We start from the raw sequence: 25,864 nt of genomic DNA, 5'->3' as shown, positions 1-25,864 counted from the left end.
CTTTTCTAACTGTACTGTCATGACCTTTAACCTTTAACATGCTAACTGAGGCCTGTAGAGTCTGAGATGTAGCTCTTAGCTTTTTGACCTTGGGGTGAACTCTCTGGGACGTCCAGTCCTGGGAAGATTGACAGGTGTCCTGAATGTTATCCACATCTAAAGGAAGTTAGATAACAATCAACCAGTTTCTTCCTGCCTGTCAAGTTATGATTATATCTGTTTGACCTGGGTTACCCTGACATAAGAATCTAAAGGCCTTATGTAAGTTCTGCTCTGAATTAGAATTAAGAGTAAGAAAAATATGAAAACTAACAACCAGAAAGTTACTGTAGTTTCTGAATTACCTTATTGTGTTCAGATCTGAGTATTTAACTTAAAAACAGAACTTAAACACAATCAGATGAGTAATGATCCATATAAAAAAATGCTTTATTTTTTCAGTATTTTTTATTTTACACTCATCTCTCTTTAATTTTTAAACCTGTTATGTTTTTGTGATGAATATCTAAGTAATGAGCGTATGTAAAACAAATTATTAATTATTTCTGTTGAACCTAACCCATGCTTTTATCTGTATATGTGATCCAGAAAGTATTTAAAACATTGAGTGAATGTGAACACAGCAACTTGTTTCCAGTAAGATGATCTGTACTCAAGGAACTAAACAGCATTTTGCGACAATATCTCATCAGGAAGAAAACTTTAATCTAAGAGAATCGTTTAAAAAATTCCTCTTTAGGTGCACCGCAGCAGAGGAGTCGTCTGTTAACTCAGGACCTTCCTACAAACGCGGCACCAGGTGGTTATCACAGCAGCCTTCACTGCAGCTTGGGTGGTGAGCAGCACTTGGAATGGTTCTGACCACTTCTGATGGTTCCACTTCTTGGCCCACAGGTCCTCATCACAACCCCGTCACCAGGCTTAAAGAGATGCAGCTCACCGGCTGCTGCATCAGGGAGATGCTTTCACCTGTGAGTGGGTTAGTCATACTAATTCCTCCAAAGGAACAGTCAGCTCTATGAAATCGACTCTCATTCCACTCCTAGACCACAAGACCTTATCAGGCCTTAGATTTATAGAGGCTATTTCCTGGGGAACAACAAGCTTTCCTCCTAAATCTACCTGCATCTCCCAATCACAAGCATCCTCTAAGCTGCCTTGCCTCCTTATTATCTTGTTAACTTTCTCCCCCTCTTGAACAAACTGAATTGCCACTCTCTTCACCTTAGACCCTCCTAAATTCACCTGCCTTTGTTTACCTTCAATACCTGTAGCAAAGCTTCTTAATAGTTGGTTATGTTGCCACGTATACCGGCCTTGTGACAGACTAACCTTAAAACCTGACAGAATTTGCCTTAGAGTTGCAGTACCTGAACATAATGAACATAACGCGTCTCCTTTTACCAGAGTTTTAGGTTCTGTTGAGTTGGCAATACATTGATATTTTTGTCCTCCATTTCTATTGTTTTATTTTTCACTTTATTTGAATTAATATCATAATTTAATGTGGCCCTGTGATGGACTGGCGACTTGTCCAGGGTGTACCCCGCCTCTCGCCCGATGACTGCTGGGATAGGCTCCAGCCCACCCACTACCCGACCGACGGATTGACGGTATAGAAAATGGATGGATGGATCATAATTTTAAAAAAGTGGTAGACGTCACAACCAAGAGCTTATTTCACATGACATCTGCTTCCTCATTTCATTCAACATTCCAGAACCACCTGAAAACGTATAAAAGCGCCGTTCTCCTGTTTGTGTTCAGCGTCTCTGAGTCAGGATCCACTGCAGCAAAGGTAACACGGGCATTATTCTCAATTATCGAACAAACCTTTAATGTTAGACAAATTACAGTTAATCTGTCTGCACAGTTGTTGATGTTCTGAACGTGACTACTTTTATTTCTTTAATGTCTCTCCTCAGATGGCATCAGGTTTTCACTTGGTTTTCTTCTTCTGTTTCATCAGTGGCCTACTGATTGTTGACAGTGTAAGTAAAACTAACTCACTTTCATGGTCTTTCATTTCCACTGTTTCTACTTTCCTCCTCTGAGACGGAGCAACACTCAGCTCACTCTCAACTACCGTTGGGACAAAAGAGAAAATATTAAAAATAAATGATGATCTCTGAAGTTTGCTTTAACCCAGAGCAACTTTCTAACATAACTTTTACCTGTTTTCTCATTGATAAGGAATGCTCCAGAGCAGAACTATAGTATTAGTTGTTAGCAGGTTGTTCACAGGTGTAAGAAGGTATGAAAATAAAAGCAGCAGCTGTTATCAAATCTAATGTGGGAGCACAACAGCAGTTAAACTCATATAACACACATTCAAGCCCAACACAGTACTGCAGCTTCATAACTACCGTCTTTTTAGTCTAAATACAAGATGGGAACATGTTCCTGTTGAAAAGTAAAAACTCTTCATTGGTTTCCATGTGTTTTTGTCTTCACTGGGGTCTGTCCAGGATGCAGATGAAGTGCCAGGTAAGTTGTTCTAATTTTATTTCCTGTTGAGCTTCAAGAAGCAGATTCTCTGCTGTAGATTTACAGAAAAATAAAAGGTTTTGATGGCAGGAATCAAAGATAAAAGTGCATCTTTGATCATGGATCAAATTCCTGTATTTTGCACTTTTATCTTATGTCTAATACAACAACTGTGGCAGTTCCTCCTGGCTGTCCCTCTGGCTGTCCTCCTGGTTGGACGCAGTTCGGCTCTCGCTGTTTCATTTTCTACCGCACAGCAAAGTCTTGGATTGATGCAGAGGTCAGTGAAAAAACAAAGATATCGCTTATTGCTGAAGGAACGAGTCAAGTGTGAAATATTGTGAAATATTTTCTGAGTTTTCCCAAACAAAAAATAATATGGTTTTAGATGAACTGAGCTCAATAAGTGTCCCACAACAGTTCCTGCCTGAACATTTCCTTCCTGCTGCAGTGGAGCTCTGAATTTATCATTGATATCATGGCAGAGACACAAGCTGTGAGATATCCAAGGCTGAGGAACTGCCTTCATGCCTATGATTGTATATATTTATATCTGTATATTTGGTACCTTGTATAGACATTCAGTCACAAGAAATTAGAAATATTGATTGTTTTTTATGCTGGAGAAAGACTGTTTCAGTACAGTCAAAATTAGATTAACAAATATATAATTCCTACGATGTCTCTGATATAAAACAAGCACCAGAATCTTAAGCACCTCTGTTTTGATTGTCAGCATTTTTGCATCTCTGTTGGTGGGAATCTGGCTTCAATCCACTCTGCTGATGAGAACATCTTCCTCAGTAACCTGGTTAAGAGAGTGACCGGTGCTCATCTCTATACTTGGGTTGGAGGCTTTGATGCGGTCGCAGTAAGTTACACGGTGCAATTCAAATCAAATCAGGTGTCTACTTAATGTGTGAGAGTATTTTACATTAATATAATACAATTATTCATTGTTGACACATAACTCAAACACACACTTATTAAATGGTCTTTTATGAGGCAGCAGGTTGCAGCATTGTTAAATCTGATTATATGATACTGTAATACATGTCTCCATACAACACATTGTATTTCCTCTTTCAGGACAGAAGGTGGCTGTGGAGTGATGGATCACACTTTAACTACAGGCGCTGGGCTCAAGGAGAGCCGAACAACCATAGAGGAAGAAGAGAGCCGTGTATTGAGATCAATTTCAGAGGTACAAACAGAGGTTACTCTACACTTTATGGACAACATATGGACACTGACAGTGTTCTCACTTTTAATGTCGACATCACATGAAGTCGCAGTGACAGCAGAATGTTTAAATATCAACACTTCATTTTCACTGAAGAGCTCAATTACAACTGATATGTGAACAAACTATTTACAGGAAATAACATGAAACTAACTCATTCAAGCTGCTGCAGGCTACGATGAACCCAGAGCACCACATCATGGTTGGCCTTGACTTAAAATGGGTGCTGGCTTGAGCAAAGTCAAACAAAGGAGACTGCTGCAGCAACAGCTGGCATTTGGCTTTGTGTTTTAGCCTCAGAAAGACAGCTTTACATGTTTTAATTTTTTCACTACTCTGTGTCCGAATCACGGAGGGAACTCTTCAGGAGGACTCCGACACAGAGTAGTGAAAAAATTAAAAAAGAAAAAACACTAACACATAATTAAAAAAAAAACTAACAAATTAAAAAAAAAAAAAATTAAGAAACAAATCAAATTTTAGGAAACAAATTCACATTTAAAAAAATTACAATTTAGCAAAAAAAATGTAAAAACATTTTGGGAAACACATTTATATATTTTTTTAAAACACGTGCCGACACAAAACTACAAGTGGAAAAACACAGTTACAAAGCAAAAAACTAATTAACAGAAAATGGAAAGGCCGTGTCGTAGTACAAACAACTAAATCCTGCTTCACGTGGAAAGTCAGCTGTGATTTTTGATGGCAAGATCTCCGCTGAATGTGTTTTTTCTTAAGTTTATGCTGACTGAACAATGCGTTGCCCTTTTTGTGTAATAAATTTCACTAAGTTTACACCATTAGCACCAAGCTAGTTAGCACCAAGTCTGAACAGTACCACAGATGAGCTTCAGGCCAGCAGTCCGTAGCTCTTCAGTGTGCTGTAGCATCCGGATAGCAAGTTATATGAAGTACAGTTTCAAGGTCATAGATGATGAAGACATGAGCCTGTAGAATAGCTAATTAATAACACAGTCTCACCCCAAACTGGACAGGAGGTCTACTGCATGTGGTTTATAAGAGACAGTGTTGCTATGAACTACTTAAGATTCGGGTGCTTGTTCCCATGTTTAAATCTGTCAAAATGACAGACGTCTTTCACATTTTTCCACTTTTCAATGATGGAAAATATTTCCCTAACAAGACACTTGGCACAAGTGTATATATGTATACATACATATGTTATGTTAAGATGTTGGTTTTTATTGAGATATTTGGAGACAGAGATATTCAACACACTCTTATGCACTGGAGCAGGAACAAGCTTGTGTAAAACTTAAAATAATGCATGTTTCTCCATGTTTGTTTTTTCCAAAAAATCCCTGAACAGGACCGTACTGGAACGACAGACCGTGTACACAAGCAAATCCTTTCATTTGTGCCAAGAAGCTGTGAAACATCCGGCCATGTCAGCAACAAGGATAATCTCAGGCCTCATCACTCTTTTCTGTTCTAATCAAACACTTCCAGATTAACACAGAGCAGCAGAGCTCTTATGATTATGATTGTTTTTCATCATATATTAACTCTGCAGTTATTAATTTGACTGTAGACTTTATCTGCATGTTCAATAAAAATCCTCCAAATGCTGTTCTGAATCCCTCTTTGTTCTGTGATTTCTTGTGTCCTTTCTATGGTTTTATGTTTTTGGTGCAGCTGACTGAAGTTATCTGTGTGAACATGTGGGCCTATATTAGAGGCTTCTTCTCTGCCCACAACGTGCATGTTTACAAGACACTTGAGGGAAACTTAACACTTAATGATGCTTGAGAGAAATGAATCATAGTTTGCCTCTATTGTCTATTTAATGAGTTAAAAGTTCCCCATTTTACTTGCTTCAGTTTGGGGAACTATTATTAGTCAAGCATGCCCCATTCTTACTTACCTCACTTTGGGGGCTAGGTTTCCTGGCCTGGAACACTCAGCCACACTTAAGCAGTCCTCCTCGGGCACACACTCCCGTCCAAGCCCCCTGGTACTTCATGGTACTTTTCAAAACAACCAGGCTCCAGGACTCCAATTTGGTCTATTTCCCCCGAGAGAAATTTCCCAACTTCAGCCGGCTTACCTCCCCAGAGCCGCCCTCATCCACTGCCTCAACCGACCTCCAGGAGCCAGGCTCCAATTTGGCACACTTTTCCCCCCGAGAAATTAAGTACCCGAGATCAACACTTGATATTTATATTGCTCACTGAGGTGAAGGTTGCTCCCAGTACGTTGTCTAATGCAAAGTTGAGCAGAGCAAAGTCACTTTCCCTGACTCCTTTGCTGGCAGTGTTGAGTGGCTCCTGGCTTGTTGGCTGTAGCTGTAAGCATGTTGGTACACTGTTGAGAACTGAGACTCTACTGGATTGGCAGGAGGTGGATTAAAGTGAGAACTCGTTGCCGTTGCTGGGCCACTAGGAAGTTGCAACTCCAAAAACGATGCCACCTGCGGTGTAGAATGGATCAGAGGTGCTGAAGTGATGTAGTGATGTGAATTAGTGTCACAGATCAATGGGCCTTGGGTACTGAAACCTGGAGCTGGACTGTTGGGTTTGCCAGTGGAGCATGTATCGCTGGGGTGGCAGCAGGTTGCAGCATTTGCTGTGGTCCCGTAGGAAGCACTGTAGAGACCAGAATGACTGGTTACATAACCGGGGGGCAGGAACAGGCGGGTACACCACAGGAGCTGGTGTTGAAGGTAACTGAGTTGACAGCGAGGGCTGGGTAGCAGATGGAAGCATGTCGGCCTGCCTTGCCTGCGCTGGTGTGGATAAGTCCTGGAAAGCGTCTGACTTGTCAGAGTGCGCAGATGAAGGTGCAGCTGTCCAGCTACTGGAAAGCATCGAAGAACAAAGCTTAGCAATCTCAAGCCCCTGTTCGGCCCTCGTTAGGCGCTGCTCTCTTTCTAGCCACAGAGTGAGTGCTTCTCTGGCTTTAAGTACTTCATCTTGGAGCTGCTGTGCTTCCTTGGTTTGATCATCCAGCAGTTTGCACTTGAAGTCTGTCTCATGCTCAATCATACAACGGATATCTTCCAGCTCCAACTGATTTATTCTCTCTTCCCAGATAGCAGCTTGTGCAGTTGAGACACCCTGACTGGGATATGTACCAACTGAGTAACATGTGTGCCTACTGGATCTGCTATGTCTGTATGAACCTCTGTGGGATGATCTGCCTGCATTGCTGCTGTGGTGGCTGCTAGAGTGGGAAACAGCAGTGGGTGGATCTGGGTGCACAGATGGCTGGACTCCAACCTGGTAGTCCTCCAGATAAGCAGGTAAGCGATGCTCTCTCTGTGGATGTCTTCGGGCCTCCGAGCCGCCTGATGCTGCATCGTCCATGATCCTCTTCGATAGTTGCACTCAATCCAGCTCGAAGGACCAATGTTTGAGGGGGGAGACTCCAAAAGAAGGATTGCTGGTTGAGGCGGTGGATTATGGACTATGAATCCAATTAGAGAATCAAGGCACTTGGACAGAGAGATCTGATGTGTCTTCTTTAATGAATGTTGTTGAACTTTAACATCACTGTACAACAAATGCACGTGTGTGTGGTCTGAAAATATATGGAAAGCAATAAAATGTATCATAAATATGCTCAAAATATAATTTAACAGTTAAATCAGAATAAACATTCATAAATAAACTGCCATATGATCAAAAGCTTACCAGTAATATCCCTTTCTTAAGTGCAAACAGTTACTTAAGCATAACACAACAACAGAAATGCAATATAATTGGTGGAGGAGACTGTACAAATTCCAACATAATGTCAGCAGAGGCAGGGCGTACTTAACATCCTTGGAGCCTTACATATTGAAGTAACCACACAAAATACTTTCATGTCACACAAACTGGAATAAATCATCAACAGATCCATGACTAAGAATTAAAAAGCACTTACATTTCCTCAAGAACGCACAAAAGGTATGAGAAACAAACAGAAAGTCCAAGCAGCTTCACACAGTCTGCTCACTTGCTGGTCTGCTGCTCATTTGTGTGGCTGAACATGCTCTGACCTGTTCAGTCGCATTACTGCCTTTCACCAGTAGATGGCGTTTCACCTGTTGGCTTTCTCACAAACACTGAGGTCCAAACGTCACCGGCCTGGTCTCCCAACAGTTACAAAGTGAACTTTATTCTAAATCGTGTATTTGGATTTTTTCAGGATTGATCGGTTCATTATTGATTCAATATAGATTGAATTTAAAGCATGAATTTGATGATGTCATCTTCAGTTTGTTCAGATGCAGCTTTGCAAACCAAAGCTGTGCTGCCATGTTCTTTTTAGAGAGAAGAGGCTTCCTCCTGCAACCCTTCCAAACAAGCCATCCTTGTTCAGTCTTTTTCTAATTGTGTTGTCATGACGTCTAACCTTTAACATGCTAACTGAGGCCTGTAGAGTCTGAGATGTAGCTCTTGGCTTTTTCACCTTGGGGTGAACTTGCTGGGACGTCCAGTCCTGGGAAGATTGACAGCTGTCCTGAATGTTATCCACATCTAAAGGAAGTTAGATAACAATCAACCAGTTTCTTCCTGCCTGTCAAGTTATGATTATATCTGTTTGACCTGGGTTACCTTTACAGGCCTAAAGGCCTTATGTAAGTTCTGCTCTGAATTAGAATTAAGAGTAAGAAAAATATGAAAACTAAAAACCAGAAAGTTACTGTAGTTTCTGAATTACCTTAGTGTTCAGATCTGAGTATTTTACTTAAAAACAGAGCTTAAACACAATCAGATGAGTAATGATCCATATAAAAAAATGCTTTATTTTTTCAGTATTTTTTATTTTACACTCATCACCCAAGCTGCTGCTTTGTGATCTTTTATTTTTAAACCTGTTATGTTTTTGTGATGAATATCTGAGTAATGAGCGTATGTAAAACTAATGATTAATTATTTCTGTTGAACCTAACCCATGCTTTTATCTGTATATGTGATCCAGAAAGTATTTAAAACATTGACTGAATGTGAACACAGCAACTTGTTTCCAGTAAGACGATCTGTACTCAAGGAACTAAACAGCATTTTGCGACAATATCTCATCAGGAAGAAAACTTTAATCTGTGAGAATCATTTAAAAAATTCCTCTTTAGGTGCACCGCAGCAGAGAAGGTCGTCTGTTAACTCAGGACCTTCCTACAAACGCGGCACCAGGTTTTTATCACAGCAGCCTTCACTGCAGCTTGGGTGGTGAGCAGCACTTGGAATGGTTCTGACCACTTCTGATGGTTCCACTTCTTGGCCAAAAGGTCCTCATCACAACCCCGTCACCAGGCTTAAAGAGATGCAGCACAACGGCTGCTGGATCAGGGAGATGCTTTCACCTGTGAGTGGGTTAGTCATACTAATTCCTCCCAAGGAAATAGTGGCATAGTGAAATAGGGCATGCCCTAACCTGTTCAGCCACGTCACTGCCTTTCACCAATAGATGGTGTTTCACCTGTTGGCTTTCTCACACAGCCGCCCCCAAATGTCTGTCTTGAGGACATTTGAACTCCCAGAGAAAGTTTGTCAGTTTGTGCTATCCTCAGAGTCGCTGATCTTGGGTAGCTGGATGTATGTACAGGCTGTATGTAGATCTTATCCTTAACCTTGACAGTGGCTGTTCTGATATTTCCTTCTGCTCCAGGGTCGATTCCGACCACTTTGCCCACTGGTCAGAGAGCTTGTGGGAGTTGTGGATCAACTATCAGAACGACCTGGTCCACGGCAAGCTGGCTCTTATCGGTCTGCCACTTGGATCTTTCCTGTAGACTTGGAAGGTATCGTCAGATGAAAGTTGACCAGAAGTTGTCTGCTAACACCTGACTATGCCTCCATCGTTGTGTCCCCAGAATACTTCTGGAGTCATACAGGGCCTGTGGCAGTGAGGCATCACAACGTCCCATAAGTAGAACCTGCGGCGTAGCTGGGTCAGGATCAGCAGCGTCGGCTGAGACATATCCGAGTGTTTTAGCGTTTAAAATTCCCGCAACTTCGACGAGAACGGTGTACAGGACCAGCTCTGGCACTGACTGATCTTGGAGGATGACTCGGAGGGCTGTTTTCATGGATCGAACCTCCCGTTCCCAGGCCCCACCAAAATGTGGAGCACTTGGGAGGGTTGAACTGGAAGGACATCTTCTGTTTCGTTAGCTGATCATGCAGCTCAGGTGCCATGGCATCAAAGGCCTCGTGTAACTCCTGGTCTCCCCCAACAAAGTTGGTACCATTATCACACAGGAGTTCAAAAGGTGTGCCATGCCTGGCGATGAATCGGTACAAGGACAGCAGGAAGGCATCTGTGTCTCTCTGGCAGGTCAAGGTGGACGCACCTGGTAGTCAGGCATTTATACACGATCCCCCGTTGCTTTTCAGTCCCTCGGCCCGATTTTCATGATAAATGGGCCAAAACAGTTCGTAGAATGGTGGCTTTTAGATCCGCAGCCTGGAGGGCGGGAGATCCGCCACCTTGGGATTATCTGGCTTGGCGGGCGCCCGAATTGGCACTCCATGCAGCTGTGCCGATGCTTCTGTATTGCTTCCTCGGCTAGCACCAGTTCAGGTCCTGGATGGAGAAGCTTGTGATCGAAATCCTGGATCAGTTTGGTGATCTGGTGCACTGGGTCCAGAATGATCTGATAGATAGCATCTGATTCTAGATCCTCTGCATGCCGCAGTCTACCTTCAATGCGAAGCAGTCCTGTGGCTTCGTCATATTCAGGTGAGAGTGTGACCAGACGACTATCAGTTGGAATAAGTTGGCCGACCTTAAGGGCCTTTAATTTAGGGTTTAAGAACCCTCTGTGCACTTTCGGCCCCCTTTCTCTTGTAACAACACCAGGTGGCATTTAGGTTGAGCGAGTATTCACTTTCGGCCACCTGTGCCATCAGAAAAGTGTGCCAAATTGGACCATCCGCCAAAATGAGTCCAATTCGGCACACTTTTTCAATGACGAAACTGTTCCAAAGTGAACCCTTTCTTTACATGCTGCATTTTTAAACCCTTTTAACTGATAAAAAGTGTGCTTTTAAAAAAGTAAAAGTAATTACTTGCTTCACGTTGGGGCACTTTTGTCGTTTAAGGGCGCTTATTACGTTTTGGAACACTTTTAACTGATAAAAAGTATGCTATATTTACTTGCTTCATTTTAGGGGACTTTTATCGGTTAAAAGTGCTCCAGGCCTACTTCATTTGGGGACACTTTTAACTGATAAAAAGTGTGAAATTCTTCCTTGCTTCAGTTTGGGACAGTTTTAACTGATTAAAAAGTACCCCATTCTTACTTGCCTCACTTTGGGGGTAGAGTCCCTGGCCTGGAGCACTCAGCCACACTTAGGCACTTCTTCTCGGGCACAAACTCCCGTCCTAGCCCCCTGTTACTTCATAATACTTTGTAAAAGAACCATGCTCAAGGCCCCCTGATCTGGCAACCTTACCCACAATTATGCACTCCTGCTCTGGCACAAACTCCCATGCAAGACCCCTGGTACTTTGTAAAAGACCACCAGCAGCAGCCCTTATCCACCGCCTCAACCGACCTCCAGGAGCCAGGCTCCAATTTTGGAACACTTTTCCCAAGAAAAAGTGTCCGAAATTCGGCCCCGATAAGCCGCCAGCACCCGCCCTTGAGTCCCTCTCAACAGTCAGGTATCCACTTACTCTCCAAACCTTCAGGAACAATGCCCACCAGCCGGCCTTGTGTACCCACACTTAAGCACCCATCCTAGGATTGAAACATCCATTCGCACCCGCAGGAACTCTGTGCCCCTGGTACTATAAAACTTTTTAAAAGAATTTTCTCCAATTTGGGCCACTTTTTGAAAAAGTTAAGCACTCCTCCTTGGGCACAAACTTCCCAGAGCCCACTGGTACTTCACAGTATTTTGTAAAAGAACCAGGCTCCAGGACCCTTGACCTGGCAACATGACCGGAACTTAAGCACTCCTTTTCGGGTACACACTCCAGTCCAAGTCCCTGGTACTTGATAATACTTTGTAAAAGAACCAGGAAGGAAAAAGGAATAAAGCAGAGCCTTTCACAAGGGGGAAAAGGACTTATGTTAGAGTTTTAGCCTTCATGCGCAGGCTGCATTTCACTCAATTTCCTGTAAAGCCCCGCCTTTTCTTAAAAATAGAAAACTATGTTCTGCTCTGCAACAATTATATCACACTCACTATTTGTCCCCGATGAGATTGACTCTCAGACAGATTTTCAGATTTCTTCTGTCTGAGCTATTTGTGTCACGTGTACTTTCATTCTGTGCCAAGCAGGTTCCAACCTGTACCAGGCAGCACTAAGCTGTTTGGGCCAAATACGACTGAATTTAAAAAAAAGCGAGTATATTTTTGCATAATCCACTCCATGTAGTATATTTTCATACTATGTGTGAGTTAGTTAAATGAAGTGCTTCACTTCATAATTACAATAAAATGAGTAACTTACTTCAGAATGTTGTGGAGTTCACAGTATCTACTTACTTCAGAGTACATAATGAGATATATATCAATCTGTTCTACACCAGCCTTCAGATCGCTCCTCAGTCCTGTTGATGCCAGCCTTCAGACAGGCTGAGGCGCCAGCAGCCAATGACTCACTCGGTCCAGTGCTGGACCAGCCAATAAGACATCATCCTGTCTGATTGCTCATTTGCTTCTGTCCTTTGGACTGGGAAGTTTTCCAAAAAAGCTACTACCATCAGGGGCTACATACCTGAATACGTTCACAAATGCATGAAGAATGTCATATTGGAGTAGCACTCACACTGCCCTCTTCCACCTGGACCAGAAGAACACATACTGTATGTATGGATGCTGTTTATGGAATACTGGTCTGCTTTCAGCACCATAGTTCCACCCAGGCTTGTCCCAACCTCCAGGATCTCTACATCAATGTCTCCTTATGCAACTGGGTGTTGGACAGGTGGAGAGAGTCTGCTGCTTGAGATTCTTGGGGCTCAACATCAGTGAGAATCTGAGCTGGTCACATCACGAAAGGAGCGAGGAAACGACTCCTTTCCACAGCAGCTGAGGAGGTTTGGCATGGACTCCAGAATACTCACCAACTTCTACCTATGCACCAGAGAGTATTCGGTCTGGCTGGTACCACAGTCGTAATTCTCTGGACCACATAGCTCTACATGGGGTGGTCAGATCTGCACATCGAGTTACGAGGACTGAACTGCCAGCCATCCAGGACCTCTACAGAAAGCGCTGAAGGAGGAAGGCCCAGTGGATGCTCTCTGATCCCAGCCACAAAGTCTTCACACTCCTGACATCTGAAGGTGGTGCAAGAGCATCCACATCAGCAGGTTCAGAGACAGTTTCTACCCACAAGCCATCAGACTACTGACCTTCGTGAATACTTTGCACTCTTTGTACATGTTGTACCCTCACACACTGCACACGTACATCCAGCCCAGCATTCAGTGCATTCTGTATTAATTCTGCTCCTGTATATTTTCTTACTTCTATACTGTTTGATATTTTTATCCTCCATTTCTATTGTTTTATTTTTCCCTTTATAGTTTAATTAGATGTCACATATGTGTAATATTTCATTCTTATGTGCAATATTTGAAGGAGCTCTAGGTCCAAGAATTTCTTTAGCTGTAACAGACAGGAGCTTATTTCTGCCATATGTAACTTAAACTTGTTTGATTGGTTTGAGTTGGAATTCATTCTTTGGAAAGACAGAAATGTTTATCGCTCCATCATCCACATGACATCTGCTTCCTCATTTCATTCAACATTCCAGAACCACCTGAAAACGTATAAAAGAGCCGTTCTCCTGTTTGTGTTCAGCGTCTCTGAGTCAGGATCCACTGCAGCAAAGGTAACACGGGCATTATTCTCAATTATCGAACAAACCTTTAATGTTAGACAAATTACACTTAATCTGTCTGCACAGTTGTTGATGTTCTGATCGTGACTACTTTTATTTCTTTCATGTCTCTCCTCAGATGGCATCAGGTTTTCACTTGGTTTTCTTCTTCTGTTTCATCAGTGGCCTACTGATTGTTGACAGTGTAAGTAAAACTAACACACTTTCATGGTCTTTCATTTCCACTGTTTCTACTTTCCTCCTCTGAGACGGAGCAACACTCAGCTCACTCTCAACTACTGTTTGGACAAAAGAGAAAACATTAAAAACTAGAAAAAAGCTGTTCCTGCGAAACAGCCGTGAGAATGCTTTTTAAGTTGAATGGGATTAGTTGAACATGCTCAAAAAGCTGAAAAGTTAGCAGAAAGTTATTAGCTGAAGCTTCAAAGGACTTAAAAGATATTTTTGAAAGGACCTGGAGTTGTATGAAGGCAGAAAGGTACAGGAAAGAAAATACCAATGCTAAACAAAAAGTTAATTAATTCCAAAAGAAGAGAAACACTGAAGAAAAATGTGAATATTTAAGTCACCTGGAGCTAGATGAAGGCAGAAAAGTACAGGGAAGAGAAGAAAAATGCTAAACTAAAAGGGAAAAAAAATTAGAAATATGAGAAACAATGCAGAAAAATGTGAATGTTTAAGCCATCTTGAGCTAAATTAAGGCAGAAAAATACAGGAAAGAGAAGAAAATGTTAAACAAAAAAGTGAATAAATTCAGAACGAAGAGAGACACTGAAGAAAAATGGGAAAATTTAACAGAAAATGATTTGCTGTAGTCTGTGATGGACTGGCGACCTGTCCAGGGTGTACCCCGCCTTTCGCCCGATGACTGCTGGGATAGGCTCCAGCCCACCCGCTACCCGATAAATGGATTGACGGTATAGAAGATGGATGGATTTGCTGTAGTTTCAGAAGGCCTGAAATGTGTTTAGGAAAGGAGCTGGAGCTTTATGACAGCAGAAGAGTACAGAAAAGAGAAGAAACATGCAAAAAGGACTGGCAGTTGGAAGATGCTGGGCTGAGAGACCTGCTAGTTGTCAGTCAAGCATTAGATATTTCAAATCCAGTCTGAATGCCAATGACCAGCCTTGCACCCATAATAATGAGTATGAACAATAGTAATATTTGGGCCTTGCCTTTGTTATTGGCACACATAACCGGACAATTTCTGAAGAAATGTTTCCCGCCGACACACAGATGCTGTGCTGAGAGACCTGCTAGTTACCAGTCAAGCATTAAATATTGCAAATCCAGTCTGAAGGCCAATACCCTTCCTTGCACCCATAATAATAAGTATAAACAGCAGTAATATGTGGGCCGTGCCTTTGGCATTGGCACACATAACCGGACAATTTCTGAAGAAATGTTTCCCGCCGACACACAGATGCTGTGCTGAGAGACCTGCTAGTTACCAGTCAAGCATTAAATATTTCAAATCCAGTCTGAAATATGACAGTCATGATGCCTAAAGCAGTAAGGTTTTACCAAGCCAGTATGATGGAAAGCACACAGAAGGACAGAGCCAGAGACACAGAGGAGGACAGGTTGTGCCTCTTGAGAACAATCAGCTGCTTCAATAGAAATAGAAAAGCTGAAGGGTTAAAAACAACAAAGGGATTTCAAGCAAATAATAAGTGAAAAGTCTTGACCTTTTAAAGTGTTTCTAAAGTGTGAAATTTCTAAAACTAAAAATTGTGAAAATTTAGCAGAAAGCAAGTTACTGAAATCCTGGTTGAAGCAGTGAAGGTGAAAATAAATTAGTGGAATAATTTAAACCTTTTGGAAAAAAATTCTTTGTTGAAGAAGTTGAAAGGTTAAAAACAACAGAAATATTTAAAGGATTGAAACTTTTTGTGGAAAAATGTGCAGTTAGTTATGTTAAATATTGCTAAAAAACTTAAAAAATGTCAAATATTAGTAGAAAGTCATTTGCTGCAGTTTCAAAAAGGCCTGAAATGTATTTTTGAAAGGGCCTGGAGCTAGATGAAGGCAAAGAAGTACAGTAAAGAGAAGAAAAATGCAAAACTAAAAGGGATAAAAAATCAGAAAGATGGCAAACAATGCAGGAAAATGTGAATATTTAGTGTGAATATCGTGCTGTGATGGTTGAGCGACAGATAACATCATGTTACATTGCATTAGGAGCACATATAACACAGGCTGGCATAAAGCTTTTAGAATAGGGCAGCCATCTTTAGTCTGGCCTCATCATTAGTTGCTATGGGCAACAGCTGCACGTGCCAACTGACAAATCTGCACCTCACTTTGTCCCCTTAAAATCTGGGGGTTTAATAATGTAGCACAAGTCTGGAACAAACGGTCGCTGTTCGAAAAGTAGAAGTCGTATCCCAATAATTCTTGAACCATGAGCGCCAGAAGGGATGGGGGAAGCCAGAGGTGTAATCTTTATTCTGCTCTTGTGTAAGGTTGGTTTATTATGGCAGTTTTATTTCTTTCACACTGATTTCATTGCTCGGCCTGTTTAAAATGGAAAAGTATGGGAGCTGGAATGCGCCTCTCTGCGCTTAGAGGTGATTTGTTCAATTTGTTCAAAGCTCAATCAGAGTGACTTTGGGTGAAAGAGGACTAAAATACCTACGTTTTGATGTATAATTTGTCTAGATCAGGCAGATATTTCGGATGTGAGAGGCTTTTGTTTGAGGAAGTTTCTTTTTAATCATTGTAGAGTGGGAGTTAGAGTGCGAGTTGCATGAGCCGAGGTCCTCTGGCTACATAAAACGTAAACTGCCTTGTGTCAAAGCTGTCAACAAGCCCTTTACCACAGTTAAAGCTGAGTCTTTCCTGTCACATATAAACTTTGAATGATGTGTCTGTGATACCGTATGGTTTAAAGTTTGAATGGTGTCTCTAGCTGAAAGTATGCTCAACTAGTTAGGTTGGAAAGAGGAGGAAGTTTTTGAAGATTTGAAGTCAGTTTCCATTCATTTGAATGACGGGAAAATTTGAAAATATTTAAAAAAGTATAAAAGTTATAAACACCAAAAGTCATAGCATATATCTCCTGAAGGAGCTGAACGTTTTGATACCAAAATGGTTGAAATCGTTTAAAGTATGCAGGACTAGTTAAACGGCAAGAAACGTACAGAAGAACTAAGATGTTGGAATAATAATAAAGGGAAACAGGAAAACAATAGTGAGAATGCCTTTAAGCATTCTCACAATAAATGATGATCTCTGAAGTTTGCTTTAACCCAGAACAACTTTCTAACATAACTTTTACTTGTTTTCTCAGTGATAAGGAATGCTCCAGAGCAGAACTATAGTATTAGTTATTAGCAGGTTGTTCACAGGTGTAAGAAGGTATGAAAATAAAAGCAGCAGCTGTTATCAAATCTAATGTGGGAGCACAACAGCAGTTAAACTCATATAACACACATTCAAGCCCAACACAGTACTGCAGCTTCATAACTAACATCTTTTTAGTCTAAATACAAGATGGGAACATGTTCCTGTTGAAAAGTAAAAACTATTCATTGGTTTCCATGTGTTTTTGTCTTCACTGGGGTCTGTCCAGGATGCAGGTGAAGCGCCAGGTAAGTGGTTCTAATTTTATTTCCTGATGAGCTTCAAGAAGCAGATTCTCAGAAAAATAAAAGGTTTTGATGGCAGGAATCAAAGTAAAAAGTGCAGCTTTGATCATGGATCAAATTCCTGTATTTTGCACTTATTATCTTCTGTCTAATCTAAAAACTGTGGCAGTTCCTCCTGGCTGTTCCTCTGGCTGTCCTTCTGGTTGGATGCAGTTCGGCTCTCGCTGTTTCATTTATTACCACACATCAAGGACTTGGATTGATGCAGAGGTCAGTGAAAAAGCAAAGATATCGCTTATTGCTGAAGGAACGAGTCAACTGTGAAATATTGTGAAATATTTCCTGAGTTTTCCAAAACAAAAACTAATGTGGTTTTAGATGAACTGAGCTCATTACATTTCACACAACAGTTCCTGCCTTATCATTTCATTCCTGCTGCAGTGTAGCTCCTAATTTATCATTGATATCATGCCAAATAAAAAAAAATTTCAAATTCAAACGATGTCTCTGATATAACACCACCCCCCACTCTGTTTTTATTGTCAGCATTTTTGCATTTCTATTGGTGGGAATCTGGCTTCAATCCACTCTGCTGATGAGAGCCTCTTCCTCAGTAACCTGGTTAAGAGAGTGACCGGCCATCATCACCTTACTTGGGTTGGAGGCTTTGATGCGGTCGCAGTAAGTTACACGGTGCAATTTATCAAATCAGGTTTCTACTTAATGTGTGATATCAGCATGTCATCGGTCCACTTATCGTGTGAGAGTATTTTACATTAATATAATACAATTATTCATTTGTAATGTTTTGTTGACACATAACTCAAACACACACTTATTAAATGGTCTTTTATGAGGCAGCAGGTTGCAGCATTGTTAAATCTGATTATATAATACATGTCTCCATACTACACATTGTATTTCCTCTTTCAGGAGAGAAGGTGGCAGTGGAGTGATGGATCACACTTTAACTACAGGCGCTGGGGTCAAGGGCAGCCGAGCAACCATGGAGGAAATGAGCACTGTCTTGAGATCAATTCCGGAGGTACAAACAGAGGTTACTCTACACTTTATGGACAACATATGGACACTGACAGTGTTCTCACTTTTTATGTCGACATCACATGAAGTCGCAGTGACAGCAGAATGTTCAAATATCAACACTTAATTTTCACTGAAGAGCTCAATTACAACTGATATGTGAACAAACTATTTACAGGAAATAACATGAAACTAACTCATTCAAGCTGCTGTTGGCTACGATGAACCCAGAACACCATCATGGTTGGCCTGGACTTAAAATGGGTGCTGGCTTGAGCAAAGTCAAACAAAGGAGACTGCTGCAGCAGCAGCTGGCATTTGGCTTTGTGTTTTAGTAGCTAATTAATAACACAGTCTCACCCCAAACTGGACAGGAGGTCTGTTGCATGTGGTTTCTCAGAGACAGTATGAACTACTTAAGATTCTGGTGCTTGTTCCCATGTTTAAATCTGTCAAAATGACAGACGTCTTTCACATTTTTCCAATTTTTAATGATGGAAAACATTTCCCTAACAAGACTCTTGGCACAAAGTATTTGTTTTAAGATGTTGGTTTTTATTGAGATATTTGGAGACATCACAGCCTACTTTGTGCTGTAGGGTCACAGTGTCGTGTTTAAGAAGCATTTGAACATTTACAGACAGAGATATTCAACACACTCTTATGCACCTAAATTAATGCATGTTTCTCCATGTTTGTTTTCCAAAATATCCCTGAACAGGACCGTACTGGAACGACAGACCTTGTTCAAGTAGAATTCCATTCATCTGTGGCAAGAAGCTGTGAAACATCCGGCCATGTCAGCAACAAGGATAATCTCAGGCCTCATCACTCTTTTCTGTTCTAATCAAACACTTCCAGATTAACACAGAGCAGCAGAGCTCTTATGATGATGATTTATGATTTTTTAACTCTGCAGTTATTAATTTGAGTATAGAATTGATCTGCATGTTCAGTAAAATCCTCCAAATGCTGTTCTGAATCACTCTGTGTTCTGTGATTTCTTGTGTCCTTTCTATGGTTTTATGTTTTTGGTGCAGCTGACTGAAGGCATCTGTGTGAACATGTGGGCCTACATTAGAGGCTTCTTCTCTGCCCACAGCGTGCACGTTTACAAGACACTTGAGGGAAACAAATTATTGTGTTGGTCCAACCAAAGTTGAACAGAATCAAGCTTCTCAAATCTGGACTAACAGTCCCAGATGATGCAGCTGTGGATGGAATCACTCCAGCATGTTTATACTGAACTGGTATCAAATGGGCCTTAGAGCTCTGTAAATGCTCCAAAGCTCTATCTGTTTGCATAATTTATGAAGACCAGTGAAGTGTATGTGTCATTTAAAGCATTTCTAAACTGTTGCTCTGCTCTCATAAAATCCAGATTTTTTAAAACTCATCTTTAAGATATGATGGAGCTTAAACATTAAGAGCTTTATATGTGAAGAGAAGAATTTTAACCAGTTAAGCCATTTTATCTTTTTGACATCAGACCAATCTGTTTCTACCTCAGTCTGGCTTCAGTGTTTTAATAACTCAGATAATAATATAAAACCACCAGGCTGCAAGCTGTAAATGAAAGGAAAGTTTATTCATGTAGTTCAAGGAAAACTGACACAGAATAATAGAACAAAAGAGAAAGACAAATTGATAAAAATCACCAAGGATATTGAATCATTGAGTCATACCAAAGATAATCAATACTTTCTAATCAAATGTGTATTAACACAGTTTGAGGGGGGAGACTCAGAAAGAAGGATTGCTGGTTGAGGCGGTGGATTATGGACTATGAACCCGATTAGAGAATCAAGGCACTTGGACAGAGAGATCTGATGTGTCTTCTTTAATGAATGTTGTTTAACTTTAACATCACTGTACAACATATGCAAGCGTTTGGTCTGAAAATATATAGAAAGCAATTAAATGTATCAGAAATATACTCACAATATTATTTAACAATTAAATCAGAATAAACATTCATAAATAAACTGCCATATGATCAAACGTTTTCCAGTAATATCCCTTACTTAATTACCTAACTGTTACTTAAGCATAACACAACAACAGAAATGCAATATAATTGGTGGAGGAGACTGTATAAAATCATAATGTTAGCAAAGCATGCTTAACAGCATTGGAGCCTTACATATTGAAGTAACCACACAAAATACTTCCATGTAACACAAACTGGAATAAATCATCAACAAATCCATGACTAAGAATTAGAAAGCACTTACATTTCCCCAAGAACGCACACAAGGAATGAGAAACACACAGAAAGTCCAAGCAGCTTCACACAGTCTTCTGGTGTGCTGCTCGTTAGTGTGGCTGAACATGCTCTGACCTGTTCAGCCACCTTACTGCCTTTCACCAATAGATGACGTTTCACCTGTTGGCTTTCTCACACAGCCGCCCCCAAATGTCTGTCTTGAGGACATTTGAACTCCCAGAGAAAGTCTATCAGTTTGTGCTATCCTCAGAGTCGCTGATCTTGGGTAGCTGGATGTATGTACAGGCTGTATGTAGATCTTATCCTTAACCTTGACAGTGGCTGTTCTGATATTTCCTTCTGCTCCAGGGTCGATTCCGACCACTTTGCCCACTGGTCAGAGAGCTTGTGGGAGTTGTGGATCAACTATCAGAACGACCTGGTCCACGGCAAGCTGGCTCTTATCGGTCTGCCACTTGGATCTTTCCTGTAGACTTGGAAGGTATCGTCAGATGAAAGTTGACCAGAAGTTGTCTGCTAACACCTGACTATGCCTCCATCGTTGTGTCCCCAGAATACTTCTGGAGTCATACAGGGCCTGTGGCAGTGAGGCATCACAACGTCCCATAAGTAGAACCTGCGGCGTAGCTGGGTCAGGATCAGCAGTGTCGGCTGAGACATATCCGAGTGATTTAGCGTTTAAAATTCCCACAACTTCAACGAGAACGGTGTACAGGACCGGCTCTGGCACTGACTGATCTCGGGGGATGACTCGGAGGGCTGTTTTCATGGATCGAACCTCCCGTTCCCAGGCCCCACCAAAATGTGGAGCACTTGGGAGGGTTGAACTGGAAGGACATCTTCTGATTCGCTAGCTGATCTCGCAGCTCAGGTGCCATGGCATCAAAGGCCTTGCGTAACTCCCGGTCTCCCCCAACAAAGTTGGTACCATTATCACACAGGAGTTCAAAAGGCGTGCCATGCCTGGCGATGAATCGGTACAAGGACAGCAGGAAGGCATCTGTGTCTCTCTGGCAGGTCAAGGTGGATGCACCTGGTAGTTAGGCATTTATACACGATCCCCCGTTGCTTTTCAGTCCCTCGGCCCGATTTTCATGATAAATGGGCCAAAACAGTTCGTAGAATGGTGGCTTATAGATCCGCAGCCTGGAGGGCGGGAGATCCGCCACCTTGGGATTATCTGGCTTGGCGGGCGCCCGAATTGGCACTCCATGCAGCTGTGCCGATGCTTCTGTATTGCTTCCTCGGCTAGCACCAGTTCAGGTCCTGGATGGAGAAGCTTGTGATCGAAATCCTGGATCAGTTTGGTGATCTGGTGCACTGGGTCCAGAATGATCTGATAGATAGCATCTGCTTCTAGATCCTCTGCATGCCTCAGTCTACCTTCAATGCGAAGCAGTCCTGTGGCTTCGTCATATTCAGGTGAGAGTGTGACCAGACGACTATCAGTTGGAATAAGTCGGTCAACCTTAAGGGCCTTCAATTTAGGGTTTCGGAACCCTCTGTGCACTTTCGGCCACCTTTCTCTTTTGACAACACCAAGTGGCGTTTAGGTTGAGAGAGTATTCACTTTCGGCCACCCATGCCATCAGAAAAATGTGCCAAATTGGACCATCCGCCAAAATGAGTCCAATTCGGCACACTTTTTCAATGACGAAACTGTTCCAAAGTGAACCCTTCGTTGACATGCTGCATTTTTTAACCCTTAACTGATAAAAAGTGTGCTTTTAAAAAAGTAAAAGTATTTACTTGCTTCACGTTGGGGCACTTTATTGGTTAAGAGTGCCCCACGCTTACTTCATTTTGGAACACTTTTAGCTGATGAAAAATGTGCCATTCTTACTTGGTTCACTTAGGGACCTTTTATCAGATAAAAGTGCCCTACACACTCCAGTCGGCACCCGCTGGAGCTCCGGTTCCCATCCAATGCCTCTCGAGATTTCCAGGAGCCAGGCCCCAATTTGGGACACTATTTCAGTCAGGGAAATGCTCCACAGAACATCCATTGTTGCCCTTTGCTCATGGCCAAGTATAAAGTCCTTGTGAAATGTTGCTATGTGTTGTATATATACTGCACATCACATTTGGTGCAGAGCGCTCCATATTTAAGAATCCAGACCCCCTCAGCCGTAGATAAGCACTCCTCCTCGAGCACAAACTCCCGTCGGCATCTGCTGGAGCTCCGGTTCCCATCCGGTCTATCTGCAAAAATGAGTCCAATTTGGGACACTTTTTCATACGCGAAAGTGTTTAAAAGTGAACCCTTTGTTTACATGCTGCATTTTTGGACCTTTTAAATGGCTAAAAAACGGCTTCATTTTGGGAAAGTTTTGTTGGTTAAAAGTGCCCCAAAATTACTTCATTTTGAAACACTTAACTGATAAAAAGTGTGCCATATTTACTTGCTTCATTTTAGGGGACTTTTATCGGTTAAGAGTGCTCCAGGCACTGATAAATACTGTGAAATTCTTACTTGCTCCAGTTTGGGACAGTTTTAACTGATTAAAAAGTTCCCCATTCTTACTTGCCTCACTTTGGGGGCTAGAGTCCCTGGCTTTGAGCCACATTTAGGCACTCCTCCTCGGGCACACACTCCCGTCCTGGCCCCGTTACTTCATGATACTTTGTAAAAGAACCACGCTCCAGGTCCCCCTGACCTGGCAACCTCACCCACAATTATGCACTCCTGCTCTGGCACACACTCCTGTGCAAGCCCCTGGTACTTTATGGTACTTTGTAAGGGACCGGCAGAAGCAGCCCTCATCCACCGCCTCAACCGACCTCCAGGACCTAGGCTCCAATTTGACACACTTTTCCCAAGAAAAAAGTGTCCGAAATTCAGCCCAGACAAGCCGCCAGCACCCGCCCTTGAGTACCCCGGTCAGGTATCCACTTCCTCTCCAAACCTTCAGGAACAATGCCTACCAGCCGGCCTTGTGCACCCACACTTAAGCACCCATCCTAGGATTGAAACATCCATTCGCACCTGCAGGAACTCTGCGCCTCTGGTACTATGAAACTTTTAAAACGTTGGCCAAAAAATACTTTTCTCAATTTGGGCCACTTTTTAAAAAGTTAAGCACTCCTCCTTGGGCACAAACTCCCAAGAGCCCCATGGTACTTGATAATCCTTTGTAAAAGAACCAGGCTCCAGGCCCTTCGACATGTCCAAAGCGTTGGCGTCACCCATCTTCAGAGCGTTGAGTATTGCACCTAAGTCACTCTGGACAAAATAACGTGGCTGCCCGTACTTATCTTGTAGAGCCTGCCTAGGAAGCCTGTGTTCCTAGGCAAGCTGCAGCGCGCTTGGGAGCTTGATGTGTCTGATCAACACTTGATATTTATATTGCTCACTGAGGTGAAAGTTGCTCCCCAGCAAAGTCACTCTCCCGACCACTCTCAAACACTGGAAGGGAAGGTTGAGGGATTCCAAGGGCTGATGAAAAGAGTAACTCGGCTCCCAGGAGAGGTGTGTAACCAGGGTAGGGAGCAGAGAGAACTGAAGCAGTCAGTTGACCGTGGTGACTCGTGAAGAGTGGTGGAGCTCCTTTGCTGGCAGAACACTGCCGCTGTAAGTGTGTTGGTACAGTGTTGAGAACTGAGACTCTACTGGATTGGCAGGACATGGATTAAAGTGTGAACTCGTTGCTGGGCCACTAGGAAGTTGCCACTCCAAAAAAGATGCCACCTGCGATGTAGAATGGGTCAGAAGGGCTGAAGTGATGACATGTGCGGAAGGATGTGGCACAGGTTTTATCACAGGAGTGGGTGATAATTTTTTAGTCTCACAGACCTGTGGGCTTTGGGTAATGAACCTTGGAGCTGAGCTGTTGGATTTGCCTGTTGAGCATGTATCGCTGGGGTGGCAGCAGGTTGCAGCATTTGCTGTGGTCCCGTAGGAAGCACTGTAGAGACCGGAATAACTGGTTGCATAACTTGTGGGGGAGGAATAGGCAGGTACAACGCAGGAGCAGGTGTTGAAGGTAACTGAGTTGACAGCGAGGGCTGGGTAGTAGATGGAAGCATGTCGGCCTGCCTCGTCTGCGCTGGCGTGGATAAGTCTTGGAAAGCATCTGACTTGTCAGAGTGCGCAAATGAAGGTGTAGCCCTCCAAGATAGCAGCTTGTGCAGTCGAGAGACCCTGTCGGATATGTACCAACTGAGTAACATGTGTGCCTACTGGATCTGCTATGGCTGTATGAACCTCTGTGGGATGATCTGCCGGAATTACTGCTGTGGTGGCTGCTAGAGTGGGAAACAGCAGTGAGTTGATCTGGGTGCACAGATGGCTGGACTCCAACCTGGTAATCCTCCAGATAAAGCAGGTCAGATGTGCTGTCTCTGTGGATGTCTTCGGGCCTCTGCGCCGCCTGATGCTGCATCGTCCATGATACTCTTCTATAGTTGCACTCCATCCGGCTCGAAGGACCAATGTTTGAGGGGGAGACTCAGAAAGAAGGATTGCTGGTTGAGGCGGTGGATTATGGACTATGAATCCGATTAGAGAATCAAGGCACTTGGACAGAGAGATCTGATGTGTCTTCTTTAATGAATGTTGTTGAACTTTAACATCACTGTACAACAAATGCACGTGTGTGTGTGGTCTGAAAATATATGGAAAGCAATAAAATGTATCATAAATATGCTCAAAATATAATTTAACAGTTAAATCAGAATAAACATTCATAAATAAACTGCCATATGATCAAAAGCTTACCAGTAATATCCCTTTCTTAAGTGCAAACAGTTACTTAAGCATAACACAACAACAGAAATGCAATATAATTGGTGGAGGAGACTGTACAAATTCCAACATAATGTCAGCAGAGGCAGGGCATACTTAACATCCTTGGAGCCTTACATATTGAAGTAACCACACAAAATACTTTCATGTCACACAAACTGGAATAAATCATCAACAGATCCATGACTAAGAATTAAAAAGCACTTACATTTCCTCAAGAACGCACAAAAGGTATGAGAAACAAACAGAAAGTCCACGCAGCTTCACACAGTCTGCTCACTTGCTGGTCTGCTGCTCATTTGTGTGGCTGAACATGCTCTGACCTGTTCAGTCGCATTACTGCCTTTCACCAGTAGATGGCGTTTCACCTGTTGGCTTTCTCACAAACACTGAGGTCCAAACGTCACCGGCCTGGTCTCCCAACAGTTACAAAGTGAACTTTATTCTAAATTGTGTATTTGGATTTTTTCAGGATTGATTGGTTCATTATTGATTCAATATAGATTGAATTTAAAGCATGAATTTGATGATATCATCTTCAGTTTGTTCAGATGCAGCTTTGCAAACCAAAGCTGTGCTGCCATGTTCTTTTTAGAGAGAAGAAGCTTCCTCCTGCAACCCTTCCAAACAAGCCATCCTTGTTCAGTCTTTTTCTAACTGTACTGTCATGAACTTTAACCTTTAACATGCTAACTGAGGCCTGTAGAGTCTGAGATGTA

The 25,864-nt window shown here is 42.3% G+C and overlaps 2 protein-coding genes across 2 annotated transcripts in view; both read left to right on the top strand.

The window, feature by feature from the left end:
- LOC140271269 (macrophage mannose receptor 1-like) overlaps window positions 1-25,864 on the top strand; it is a 34,793-nt gene that overhangs the window by 4,226 nt on the left and 4,703 nt on the right. Inside the window, exons 8-14 of the mRNA XM_072366410.1 lie at window positions 740-835; window positions 895-975; window positions 1,768-1,798; window positions 2,469-2,487; window positions 2,594-2,767; window positions 3,224-3,358; window positions 3,577-3,691. Of these exons, the coding sequence (XP_072222511.1) occupies window positions 740-835; window positions 895-975; window positions 1,768-1,798; window positions 2,469-2,487; window positions 2,594-2,767; window positions 3,224-3,358; window positions 3,577-3,691 (651 nt within the window). The remainder of the gene's footprint in view (window positions 1-739; window positions 836-894; window positions 976-1,767; window positions 1,799-2,468; window positions 2,488-2,593; window positions 2,768-3,223; window positions 3,359-3,576; window positions 3,692-25,864) is intronic.
- On the top strand, window positions 17,322-19,077 carry LOC140271111 (galactose-specific lectin nattectin-like). The gene is made up of 4 exons (XM_072366182.1): window positions 17,322-17,403; window positions 17,680-17,814; window positions 18,067-18,178; window positions 18,896-19,077. The coding sequence occupies exons 1-4, from the start codon at window positions 17,341-17,343 to the stop codon at window positions 18,958-18,960; spliced, it is 375 nt and encodes a 124-aa protein (XP_072222283.1). The 5' UTR covers window positions 17,322-17,340; the 3' UTR covers window positions 18,961-19,077.

Source organism: Leuresthes tenuis, unplaced genomic scaffold, assembly GCF_036924035.1.
Source record: "Leuresthes tenuis unplaced genomic scaffold, fLeuTen1.0.hap1 SCAF_16, whole genome shotgun sequence".
Taxonomy (NCBI): Eukaryota; Metazoa; Chordata; class Actinopteri; order Atheriniformes; family Atherinopsidae; genus Leuresthes; species Leuresthes tenuis.
Note: the sequence above shows the minus strand (reverse complement) of the source record. Positions and strands in the feature narration are given on the sequence as shown.